The sequence below is a fragment of the Lithobates pipiens genome, unplaced genomic scaffold (assembly GCF_037356315.1).
Source record: "Lithobates pipiens isolate NorthernLeopardFrog02 unplaced genomic scaffold, aLitPip1_a1.2 Scaffold_13, whole genome shotgun sequence".
In the NCBI taxonomy this organism is placed as follows: Eukaryota; Metazoa; Chordata; class Amphibia; order Anura; family Ranidae; genus Lithobates; species Lithobates pipiens.
The window spans coordinates 301,189,569-301,203,050 of NW_027507718.1; the positions used below are offsets into that span (position 1 = coordinate 301,189,569).

Sequence of the window (13,482 nt, forward strand, 5' to 3'; positions counted from 1 at the left end):
CATGACCATCTATCACTAGTATGGTCAAATGCGCTTGTGGAGCATGTCCCCTTTTAAAATCCTTTAATTTGCTTAGCTTGACTTTGATAGCCCAGTAATACCACTCAGACTGTTACACTTATTAAATAAAAGGTTTAAAATACACTCACTTTATAAAGTGCTGATTTAACCTAGCACCTGGTGTATACAGCATTGGTTGGTAATAGAAGTCGGCTTCCCACTTCCATAGACAGGACTCGGGTCCCCATCCAAAGATGACGTCGGCGGAAGTTACGTCACAATGACGCAGGTATAGCTTCAACTTGTTTCAACCTGTTTGGTCATCCTCAGGAAACTCGATTTCCGACATTTTGGTTACTGAATGTATACCCTCACAGGTATTAACCCTTGGTCAATTAGAGCATTTCAGATCCTTAAAATAAAGTAAGTCTGAGAAATAGATTATGTGTTTTGTCATCGGATGGAATATTAATTACTGCCACTTTAAAAAGTTTAAATACTGGTTGTTAACTGAATATGATTTATTTGTTATTACTGTATTTATCAGCGTATAACGCGCACATTTATTTTAAGAGGGAAGTTTCAGGAAAAAAACTTACATTTTAAATAAGGAAACTTTGAAGCAAAATAAAGGTCAGTGCCCATCTGCAGCCTCACCATTGCCATCAGTGCAGCCTGATCAATGCCCATCTGCAGCCTCACCATTGCCATCAATGCAGCCTGATCAATGCCCATCTGCAGCCTCACCATTGCCATCAATGCAACGGCCTCACCATTGCCATCAATGCAACAGCCTCACCATTGCCATCAATGCAGGGACAGGGAGGCGGGACGATACCGACAGTTTACATACAATGAGAATCTCCTATGAAAGACAGAATAGTGGTCCTATGGCTTCCTAGGAGACGGGACTTCCTATTACAGAGGCGCCAAGTAAACAGGAGATTCTCACTGTATGTAATCAGTTAGTTTTATTTGTTTTTTGCAGGTCCCCTCCCCTTATCCCACCCATTTGTATTTTCCCTTTTTTGTTGGCTCTTCTTCCTCGTACTCCCTTTTGAAGGAGAATAGGGGAGAGGGAAGGAGGAAAAGGTTTGTATCTTAAGCAGAAGACCGTCCAGGTTATATGCATGCTTAAAATATGCTGATAGTTAAACTAAATGATATTCTGCAAGCTACGTGCTTAAGGAAGGTGTGGTTTATTGGTTGCCATGGCAACATTTCTGAAATGTGCTATATTATATTATATATTGTATTGTCTTTGTATTTCAATTTGCAATAAAAAAAATAAATTATATAATGCAGAATTTCCCATTGCTGAATACACTAGGTGTTGCCACTCCAATGTATTACATGTTACATTATTAAGTGATATTACATATACTATAATATTATAATTGCAGTATGATTTAACAATGTTAAATCTGTATTTGTTTACCACATGAAGTGTTAACATGACTAGCGCAGTTTATTATAAATGATTATATGCCGGCAAGCCAATTATTCCCGACTCTGTTACAGACATGGTGGAATGGTTTAGCTGGAGCTGCATGCTCCGATTCCTCTCCTGCCCCACTCTCTGCTTCTGCCCACTCAGCTGAGATCAGGAGAGAAAAGGAGGTGTAACCCTGCAGAGTCTGCCTCTGTCCCGCAGAGAGAGGGATGTGTGCCCTTTGCAGACAGTTTTCATCCCGCATTCCAAGTCCTCTACCCTGCAGCTGCTGTCACATTTTATAATCTGCATAGCTGTGTGGGGCTCCATTCCAACAGCCACATCATTCGCTCACAGGTATCTGTAAAAGAATGAACTACCAGTCCCATCTTACAAAGTGACAGACAGACATTTAGTTCTCAATGGACTACGAGGGCAGTAATCCGTTTAATTGTAGTCCATTGATTCTTCTTCTAGTTGACAGTCTGTACAGAGGTATGGGAAGATAATTAGAGCACGATTCTGCAGGAGCCTGACATTTGTACTTGTGATTGATCTGGGATTCCTGTAAAAAATAAAATAAATGCACATTTTTTCCTCCAAAAACTTGCATTTATTATTTAATTCATAAAGGTGAACCTAGCCTTTAAACCTTATTTGCTGCCCAGCTGTCCAGCTGTCCAAGCACAGTGCATTCATTTCAGCTTTCAAGTTGGAGACATCCTGTAAAGACATTATTCAACTACTTGGTGTCATCTGCAATCACAGGAATGTAAAAGGTACTTTTAATCCCAAAATCTATATAGTTTATAAATAGATTAAAGAGTAAGCATCCCAACATTGAACCTTGGGTTACATCACTAATAACATTAAGGCCCCTTTCACACGGGGCACGTCCGAGTCTGCTTGCTCAGCAGGGATCCATCTGTTGATCTCAGCTAAGCAGGTGGATGACAGGTCCGTCTCCGCTCACTGTGCAGAGAGGGACCTGTCAGAGCCTCGCTCTCCTCTATGGGGAGATTGGATAAAAACAGACCACCTGTCTGTTTTCATCTGATTCCATCCGACCTGTTCCGACAGACGGCTGGAAAACAGGACCTCCATCCATCTGGATTTGGCTGATCGGATAGTGGCGGATATCAGAGTCACTCCATAGAGGTGAATGGAGTGTCCGATCAGGTCCACCTAAAAAAAACAAAAAAAACGTACAGGCGCACATGATCAGACAGCATGTTTGAAAGGGGACTAAACCATTCCGAGTATGAAAAGTTAATCACTGGTCTCTGAGTACAGTCTTTTCTGTTCATTTAGAAACTAGATTTCCCAAGCCTATTGACTTTAAATTACTCATTTGCCATGTGTGGGAAACTGTGTCAAACATTTCTGTAAAGTCCAAGAACGCACTCATGCTGACTATTGCTTATAATATTGTTTTCTATCAAAATATCTTATAACTAATAACTCTCGAGTATCTTCCTGGATAAAGAACTGAAGCTAGCGGGTCCATAGTTACATTGTAAAGACTTTGGTTCTACTTCAAACATATGCGGCTCATTAGCTTTGGACCAATGTAGTGGTACTAAGCCAGTTATTGAAAAGTCTCTAAAAATTTTAAACATTACCTTCTCAGTTAGGGTCCTTTCACACGGGGCGGATCAGTGCTGATCCGCCCCGTGGATATCTGCTTGCTCAGCGGGGATCGGCGGAGCGATCTCCGCTGAGCAGGAAGATGACAGGTCCGTCTCTGCACACTGCGCAGGGACGGACCTGTCACAGCGCCGCTCTCCCCTATGAGAGATCGGGTGACAAGGGGCCGCAGTGTCCATCGTCATCCGATCCGATGATGGATGGAAAAATAGCTTTTTCCTCCGTCACACTTTTTCGGATTGGAGCGGGTCGGATTTCAGCGGACATGTCACCGCTGACACCCGACGCTCCATAGACCTCTATGGAGCATCCGTTCAGGTCCGCCTGAAAAACTGACAGGCGAACCTGAACGGATCGTCCGTGTGAAAGGGGCCTAACAGAGTTCAATTCTGAGGACATGTGGGTGTATGCTATCTGGTCTTGGTCCAGATGAAATTCATATGAGAAAGCTGTTGCATTTCCAAAATGCTGCATGATAGCAATAAAATAAAAAAAACACTGGGAAACCATTGAAAATGGACCTATTCTTTTAAATTCTATACCCTGCCTTACAATGGGGTATTTATCATTATAGAGTTATTACAGTCAGTGAATACATTCTGTACCTTTTTTTTGTTTGTTTTTATAAATTCTTTAAGATTTCAGATAAGTGCACATAAATGGTTAAATAGAGTTAAACATAAAAAGTAACAACCTGACCAACATGACATACATTTTCTTGTTCAATATTTTTATTGAAAGAAAGTAATCGCAAACAATACGCAAGAATCGCAATAGTAAACAAATTCAAGAATAGAGTTTATTGGTACAATAAACAGAAGCAACTTTTTTGGCTGTTAGGTCCGGTTCACACTGCTGCGGGTGGGAGATCCGGATGTGATTCGCACCGCACTGCAGTGCAAATCACATCCGATCTCCGTAGCGATGCGAGTTCAGCCATACAGATAGTATGGCTGAATTCGCATCGCTCCCGCCGCAAACTCGCGCGGGACCCTTTTTTTGGTCCGCAGCAGAATCGGATCGCATGGGTGTTCACACCATGCGATCCGATTCCTGTGCGAGTGTGCAGATCGCACTGCGATATGCGGACGGATCTGGGGGTGTCATTAACATTTCATTGACACTCCCAGCAGTCCGCATAGGGCAGTGTGAACTGCCGGCGGGAGGCATGCGATGCGGGAAAACGCCGCGGATTCGCGGCGTTCCCGCATCGCAATGGTGTGAACCTAGCCTAAAGGATAGGAGAGTTTAATTCCACTTCAACCACTTACAGACCGGACCATTTTGCTGGTCAAAGACCAGACCACTTTTTGCAATTCGGCATTGTGTCGATTTAACTGACAATTGCGCGGTCGTGCGACGTGGCTCCCAAACAAAATTGACGTCCTTTTTTTCCCACAAATAGAGCTTTCTTTTGGTGGTATTTGATCACCTCTACGGTTTTTATTTTTTGCGCTATAAGCAAAAATAGAGCGACAATTTAAAAAAAAAACGCATTCTTTTTTACTTTTTGTTATAATAAATATCCCCCAAAAATATAAATAAAAACATTTTTTTCCCTCAGTTTAGGCCGATACGTATTCTTCTACATATTTTTGGTAAAAAAATCGCAATAAGCGATTATTGATTGCTTTGCGCAAAGGTTATAGCGTTTACAAAATAGGGATAGTTTTATGGCATTTTTATTAATAATTTTTATTATTATTTTTTTTTTTACTAGTAATGGTGGCGATCAGCGATTTAAAGGGACGTACAGGTACGCCCATTTGCCTGCCCGTGCCATTCTGCCGACGTACATCGGCGTGCGCTGGTCGGCAAGTGGTTAAAGTGATATTTAAAGTTGAAGTAAGCCCTCCTATCGTTTTCAGCCAAGGAAGCTGCCATCTTGGCCACAGTTTATTCCTTAACTGCCATGAAGCTGTACATGTGATCAGTTATGACACCAGCCATTGGATGGTTTGACAGTTTGGTTGAGAGTACAACCAATGTGATGGTTAGCATTTCCGGCATGCTGGGAATGTAACTGTCTTTTTAAACTGTTAGATCGATGGATTTACTTCTGCTTTAAGCCTTGTTTGTTATAAAAAAAAAAAAAAAAAAAAACATGTTATACTTACCATCTCTGGTAATGGTTTTGCACAGAGCAGCCTGGATCCTTCCCTTTTGGCACACATGCTGGCACTCCTGACTCCTCCCTCCTACTGGGTGCCCCCACAGCAAACTGCTTTCTCTAGGGGCACCCAAGTAGGCATGGTCCTGAGCCACGGATCTGTGTGTCCAGTCGCACACAGAGCCATGGCTTGGCCCCACCCTGCCCCATCCATCTCTTGATTGACTCAATGGCTGTGATTGACAGCAGTGAGGGCCAGTGGCTCCTGCTGCTGCCAAAAGCCAGTCAGCAGTGCGAGTCTCCGGATAGGCAAGGCTCTCGTGGATATCGCTGGATGAAGAGAGTGCTCAGCTAAATATTATAGAATGCATGAAGGTAAAAAAAAAAACTTGCGCCTTTACAACCACTTTAAGGCAGTCAGCAGATCGGCCTCTACAAACTCAGCAGTGCCTGAAAATTGAGAGCATGAGTGGAGCAGGGCTAGTATATTACTGGATTTTAACCACTTGCTTACTGAGAACTTAAACCCCCCTCCTGCCTAGACCAATTTTCAGCTTTCAGTGCTCTCACACTTTGAATGACAATTACACAGTCATGTAACACTGTACCCAAATACATTTTTGTCCTTTTTTTCATACAAATAGAGCTTTCTTTTGGTGGTATTTGATCACTTCTGGGTTCTTTATTTTTTACCCTATAAATGAAAAACAAAAAACGAACATTTTGAAAAAAATGCAGTTTTCTTTGTTTCTGTGATATAATTTTGCACATTATTAATTTTTCTTCATAAATTTTGGCTGCAATTTATACTGCTACATATCTTTGGTAAACATTACCCAAATTACTGGATATTATTTGGTCTGTGTGAAAGTTATAGAGTCTACAAGCTATGGTGCAAATCATAAAAAATGTATCATATACATTGATCCTAACAAGCCAGGAAATTACAAATACCGCCCCAAATGATCCCATTTTGAAAAGTAGACATTCCAATTTTTACACAAAATTGTCATTATAATAGGTTATTTCTCTCACATGGCATGTGCATACCACAAATGACACTCCAAAATACATTCTGCTACTCCTGAGTATGGCAATACCACGTGTGGGACTTTTTCACAGCCTGGCCACACAGAGACGCCCAACATGCAGAGAGTGCACCATCAGGTGTTCTAGGAGCATAAATGACACATCTAACTTGTTGACTACCTATTACACTTTTGAAGGCCCTGGAGCACCTGGAAAGCTAACACCCCAACGTATAATCTATGCGGCATACTGAGTTTTTTGAACGGTTAATTTTTTTCCAGATGTTTTTGGAAAATGTGTAAGAATAAATAAATAAAAAAAACACTTTTTTTTTTTTTTTACACAAAGTTTTCCATTTTATAAGAGATTTACAACACATAGCATGTACAAAGCAAAAATGACACCCCACAATACATTCTGCTACTCCTTCTGAGTATGGCGATGCCACGTGTACAAGACTTTTACACAGCCTGGCCACATACAGAGGCCCAACATGCAAGCAACACCGTCAGGTGTTCTAGGTACACATAGCATGCACATACCAAGAATTACACCCCAAAATATATTCTGCTGAGCAAAGGGTAAACAAAAGATTACCTGTGGTTTTAGTAACACAGTTCTCCACAGAATAACACTGGTCCAGGCAGCAGGCAGGGTCTTGGTCAGCAACAGCGAACACAATTGTCCAGGCAACAGGCAGCAATACTGTACATAGTCAGTACAGGCAGCAGGCAGGGACACTGTCCATATACAGTTCAGGGTCAGTGCAGGCAGAAATATTGTCAGCAGTGCCAAAATATTGAATGAATGAATGAATGAAATACTTATATAGCGCACAATGCGAACTGAATCGCCTCTAGGCGCTGTGGCGAGCTTTGATCATCTGCTAAAAGAGGAAGGTCTTGAGTTTTTTCCTAAAAGCCAGGTGATTTTCTTCCAGGCGGATGTTGATTGGTAGAGCATTCCATAGCCGAGGCCCTTGGACAGCGAATCTCCGATCACCCTTGGATTTATACCGGGCTTTGGGCACAAGGAGGAGGTTTTTGTTGGCTGATCGAAGACTGCGGTTTGGTGTGTAATGATTTATTTTCTCCATTAGGTATTGCGGAGCTTCTCTATGCACGCATTTGTGGGTGAGGCAAAGGGTCTTGAACGTGATCCGATTTTTTACTGTTAGCCAATGTAAGCTCCTCAGTGAAGGAGAAATGGATTCCCAGGGTTTTTTTCCTGTTATCAGCCTTGCCGCCGTGTTTTGGATCAGTTGTAATCGCGCAAGTTGATATTGTGGTAATCCTATGTAAAGCGAGTTTGCGTAGTCCAGTCGTGAATTAATGATTGTTCCAACTACCACTGCTTTGTCATTCTTTGGGATAAAAGGGATGAGTCTGCGAAGCATTCGCAGCAGATGTTGAGATCGACTGACTACAGATCCTATTTGCGCATCCATTGACATTTGTGCGTCTAAAATAACCCCGAGACTCTTCCCTTTGGTCTTTGGGGAGATAGTCTGCCCAAAGACGGTTGGTGGAGACCAGGAGGTTTTGGTTGCAGGCTTATGATTTGGGTGTAAGATAAGAAGCTCTGTCTTTGATTGGTTCAGCTGGAGGGAGTTGGTGGTCATCCAGTCCTCTATTGATTTGAGGCAGTTTTCAAGTTGTTGTTGGTGATCTTTTTTTCCATTGATCCGGAAATAAAGTTGCGTGTCGTCAGCGTAAGAGTGGAAGCAGAGATCTGAGCATCTGATGATTTGAAGGAGTGGGCGAATGTAAATGTTGAAGAGAACGGGTGACAACGGAGAGCCTTGAGGGACTCCGCAGGTGACTGCCCGAGTTTTGGAGAGGAATTTTCCTAGTTTCACTGTCTGTGACCGATTTCCTAGGAAGGACGCGAACCATTGGAGATCTATGTCTTGGACTCCGGCTACTTCTGTGAGGCGGACGAGTAGAGTATTGTGATCTACTGTATCAAACGCTGCACTTAGGTCTAGCAGTACGAGGAGACACGGCTCTCCGTCATCTGCTGCTTCGAGGGCGTCATCCCAAATCTTGAGGAGAGCTATTTCTGTTCCATGACCCGGGCGGAAGCCTGATTGCAGCGGGTCCAGGAGTTTGTGAGTATCCAGGTGAAGTTGTAGCTGATGTACTACAGCTTTCTCCATGATCTTAGAAATGGTGTTGAGGCTTGTAATCGGCCTACGGTTGTTTGGATCCTGAGGGTCCAGGTTTGGTTTCTTGAGTAGAGGTTTGACGATGCCTTGTTTGAGGATGCTGGGAACAATCCCTTCGTGGAATGATCGGTTTATGAGGTGGGTTATGGTTGGAGCCACGATGTCGGAGCATTCTTTCAGTAGTTTTGTGGGGATGATGTCAATAGGTGAGGTACTGTCACGCAGTTTATTAATGATGTTTTTTGCGGTGTCTACGGTAATTGGGGATAGTGAAAATTTTGGCGGTTGCGGTATGTTGGTGCGGACATCCTCTTTATGTATTTGCTGGCTGAGGTTGGATGTTTTCTTCTGACAAATTGTTTCCCTGATGGTTTTGACTTTATCGATGAAAAAATCCGACAGTTTGTCACAGTAATCCTGGGATTCGCTTTCTGGGGGTTCTAGGCACACCGGATTCATTGATTGATTAACCAGTTTAAACAGTTCCTGTGGTTGGTTTGCGGCCGTTGAGATTGTATATGAGAAGTGGTCCTTTTTGGCTTTGAAGATTGCTTTCCGATAATTCTCTGTCAGACCTTTGTAGTTAAATAGGTTTTCCTCGGTGGGATTTCTTCTCCATGTCCTTTCCGCTCTTCTGCGTTCTTGCTTTAGTACGGAGAGGGAGCTATTAAACCATCCAGCATTTTTCTTCCTGATGAGAGCCCTGCGTTTTGGTGCTACCGAGTCTGCTGATTGCAGTAATGCCTTGTTCAGGGAGTTGAGTGTTTCCTCCGTAGAGTGGTTTAAGGTTATTGTAGATATTTTTTTGGACAGAGTGGTTTTGAAGGCTTCGGAGTGGTTTGGTCCTGGTAGTAGGCAGGAACATGGTCCATTTGGTGTGGTCAGTTCATGCGATAGCCAGAGGCATGAAGGCAGTAAGTCCTACAGGCAGCAGGCAGAAGGTAGGGCCTCATTCAGGACAGAATGGGGACAGGGGTAGAATCTTCTCCCACCCAAATCTCTTTTGAAGCCTCCAAGTCTCCAGACCTTAATCTAGGAATGAGAAAACAAAACAAAATTGTTTTCTTCATCCAGAAGAAAACATTCTGGAGCCCCTCACATATGTGAAACCCCTGTGTTATGAATCCCACTAGTTCAATAGCAGGGTACGAGATCAGTCTAATGCACTGTACACATGGTCAGACATTCCGACGACAAAATCCGCATACACATGGTCGCACGAAGTTGTCTGAAAATCCAATCGTTCAGAACGAGGTGATGTGTAAAAAGTAGTTGGGACTATAAACGGGCCAGTAGCCAATAGCTTTTGTCTCGTAATTTATTCTGAGCATGCGTGGCACTTTGTTCGTGGGATTTGTCTACACACGATCGGAATTTAAATGATCGGATTTTGTTGTAGAAAAATTTTAGAGCTCTCAAACTTTGTGTTGGATATTTTTTGGAAAAAGTCAGATAGAGCCCACACGCGATCGGAATCTCCGACAACACAATCCGATGAGGGGTCAGTTCCAGATCAGGCAAATGTATGTACAGAAGCAGTAGACAGAAGCATGGTAAAATAACAAGCTGGGTCAGTTACAGAGCAGGCAGTGGCATAAGGGGTATGAAAGTAAATGTCAGGAATTGAGGATTAGGTTGACGTATGGTAATGGCGGAAACAGTCACCTATGCAGAGGCCTGGTTGGGAAGGACACTGGAGACAATATAAAGAAGTGTCTCTTCTAACTCCTCCATTGGTACACACCTTACATTTTTTCTGACGTCTTTGGCCTGTTGGTTTGGGAAGGATTTTATAGGGAAAGTGGCGTTCGGAGAGTCTACTAAGAACATTGGATAAAATGCTTTCTGGTGGGTCGTTAGGGAATGTAAGGGCAGTGATAATTTCCTTCTGGTAGCCAAGGAAAGGTTGGGGGCTCTTGGTGGAGTTGGAGTAAATTTATATAGGAGTTGTATATGGGCAATTGAAAAAAATGTATTACTACTTTTTTTTATACCAATGGTATAAAAAAAAGTATGCTATGGTTGGCCTTGTGGCAAGGTAGGGTTTGAGCATTTGGTTGTTGAAGTCGCCTCCCCCCATGAACAAATTGCATTCGTGGACACATATTGGCTTTTGGATTTGGCCATTCCTTCTTGGGATTTCCCTGTAGGTGTTGTGGATTGAAGACAGCATGTAGACATCCCTTCTGTTCCTCCAATTCACTGCCAGAATTTTCTTGTTTTGCAGACTTGCCATCTTCCCTCTTCTTAACTTCATATTGATGAGTCTGAGAAAGGCGCTTCCTGTTCTTTCTCATGGTGCCACATGCTAATGTCTTCCCCTGGCGAAGGTTGTGGAACAGGGGCAGACTTGTGTAGAAGTTTTCTACATACAGGTGATGGCCTTTCTCCAATAGGGGGTATATGAGGACCCAAACAACTTTCCCTCTTGATCCTAAGTGTCTGGGTAATTAGGTGGATGCCACTGTGTGTCCTTCCCTTTGTACACTATGAAGGCATATGTGTACCCTGTGGCTCAGTCACATAATTTTCACACTTTCACCCCATAGCGGGCCCTTTTGCTGGGGATGAATTACTTGATTCCCAGCCTGCTGTTAAATTTGACAAGGGACTCATCCACACATATGTGTTGGTCTGGGAGAAAACAACTGGGGGATTTTTAATGAAAAATAATTTAAAAGCGGCTCACATGCGAGATCATCTCTCATTGGTCACGCTGATCGTGTGGTAAATGGCTGCTGCTGTTGGCCATTTAACGCTATCTGATCGGCTGTGTCCAAGGGACACAGCCATCACAGTTTTTTCCCAATGCGTGCTCACGAGGGCACGGGGAGTGAGCAAAGGGGAGGACGCCTATTGATGCCCTCCCGGTAATGTAGGTCTACGCTGTAGCCGTCATTCGTCTATAGTGTGGACGGGAAGGGGTTAAACAGTAAAAACACTTATTTTTAATGGTTTTATATAGAGTAGCTATACCTGGAAAAGGGGTCAGTCTGAAGTGATCTAGCAGGTCTTAATTTTCTGACTAAAGTTCCACTTTAGGAAAGTAACTTTATCTTTCTGAAAATTTTACATCATAGAACAAGACAGTTACATAGTAGGTGAGGTTGAAAAAAGACACAAGTCCATCAAGTCCAACCTATGTGTGTGACATAGCAGAAACACCTTAACCATACCTTCACTAATATCTTAGTGAATATGGTAGCGACAGAATCAATCTGCTTAGAGGCCAGGTTTTGAGGGACATTGGGGACAATGGTAACACGTCATACCTTCTACCATCTTTGGTGCATACACAACATTTTTGGGGTTTTTTTTGGCTTGTTTTGGGAGGAGGGATAATATCAAGGAAGTGTCTCTCATGCAGCCTGCTGACTGCATCAGAACAAAGTTTTTCAAGTGCAGAACCTTGCATGTAAATAAAGGCTGTTAAAACCTCTTGGTAGTTTAGGAAGGAGACATGTCTTCCTACAACTCTGTGGATGACGTAGGAGTTGTAAATGGGCTATTAACCCCTTGCCGTGGAGTCTACCCAGATGTGCGTATTCAGTTTTCGGGGGTTATACCGGGATGATGCCCGCAGCTGCAGGCATCATCTCGGTACTGTTTTTTAGAGCCGCCGATCAGCTTTCCAGCAATAACAACCGATGCGGCCAAAAGCCGCTCGGCTTTTGTACCGGAGGAGCGGGAGGGGGACTCCTCCTTCCGCCGTTCTTACCGGGCCCCTACCCATTCACACAAGGGTTAAAATAGTTTATTGCACAGCTCCGGGGGTCTTCTTTCGTCTTCGGGGGTCTTCTCGCCGGACTCCTCTGCTATCTTCTGCTCTTTTGCATCAGTATGGTCACCCTAATGACATCTTATAAGAGCCAGAAAAATCCCCTTGTATTAGCTACTTTGTCCAGATTGGAAAAATTATTTGGTGGTTGTTCATTAAAAAACAGAACAAAAAACATGTCTGTTCTTAAGGCCTGGCAGAATATGAAGGATGTACAACTGGAAATTAAATTCATGCTGTGTATATACTACTATATTGGTAGGTGGTATCCTGCAAAAACCTCACTCAAAATCATGCAAGGTGGCACCATTACAATTAGTTTTAGTTTAAAACAGAAAGTGTGTTTGGGAGGATACAAGTTGTGTACATACCTATTTCGAACTAACAAAAGTCCAAAATAATTTTAATGTTTACTGGATGCTCCCTCATCTTTACTGCTGATAATAATGCATTCCATTGTTTTTCGTTTATTGCAGAATTCAAGATGGATTTATTATATTTCGTTGGTGGAAAATGTATAACCCTAAGCAAAAACAACATGGTGAGTATATACTAATGTAATATCGAGGATTACTACTGTTTTGAAAATGTGCTGGTTCTATTTAAGACATAATTATGGCCTCCGGGTCCACCTTAACTACAGTTGCAAAAAAAAGTATGTGAAATATTTTGGAATGATATGGATTTCTGCACAAATTGGTCATAAAATGTGATCTGACCTTCATCTAAATCACAACAATAGACAATCACAGTGAACTAATAGCACACAAAGAATTAAATGTTACCATGTTTTTTTGAACACACCATGTAAACATTCACAGTGCAGGTGGAAAAAGTATGTGAACCCCCTAGACTAATGAGATCTCCAAGAGCTAACTGGAGTGAGGTGTCAGCCAACTGGAGTCCAATCAATGAGATTGGAGTTGTTGGTTACAGCTGCCCTTCCCTATAAAAACACACACCAGTTCTGGGTTTGCTTTTCACAAGAAGCATTGCCTGATGTGAATGATGCCTTGCACAAAACAGCTCTCAGAAGACCTATGATTAAGAATTGTTGACTTGCATAAAGCTGGAAAGGGTTATTAAAGTATCTACAAAAGCCTTGCTGTTCATCAGTCCATGAAAAGACAAATTGTCTATAAATGGAGAAAGTTCAGCACTGCTGCTACTCTCCCTAGCAGTGGGCGTCCTGTAAAGATGACTGCAAGAGCACAGCGCAGACTGCTCAATGAGGTGAAGAAGAATCCTAGAGTGTCAGCTTCCCTGTTAGCGAATCCAAGATAGGTAAAACACTAAACAAGAATGGATTTCATGGGAGG

The 13,482-nt window shown here is 42.7% G+C and overlaps 1 protein-coding gene across 19 annotated transcripts in view; it reads left to right on the forward strand.

The window, feature by feature from the left end:
- Positions 1 to 13,482, forward strand: part of BLTP1 (bridge-like lipid transfer protein family member 1) — a 454,074-nt gene that overhangs the window by 66,437 nt on the left and 374,155 nt on the right. For all 19 annotated transcript variants that reach the window (XM_077476843.1, XM_077476844.1, XM_077476848.1 and 16 more), the window contains exon 5: positions 12,640 to 12,704. In XM_077476843.1, coding sequence (XP_077332969.1) covers positions 12,640 to 12,704 — 65 coding nt within the window. The remainder of the gene's footprint in view (positions 1 to 12,639; positions 12,705 to 13,482) is intronic.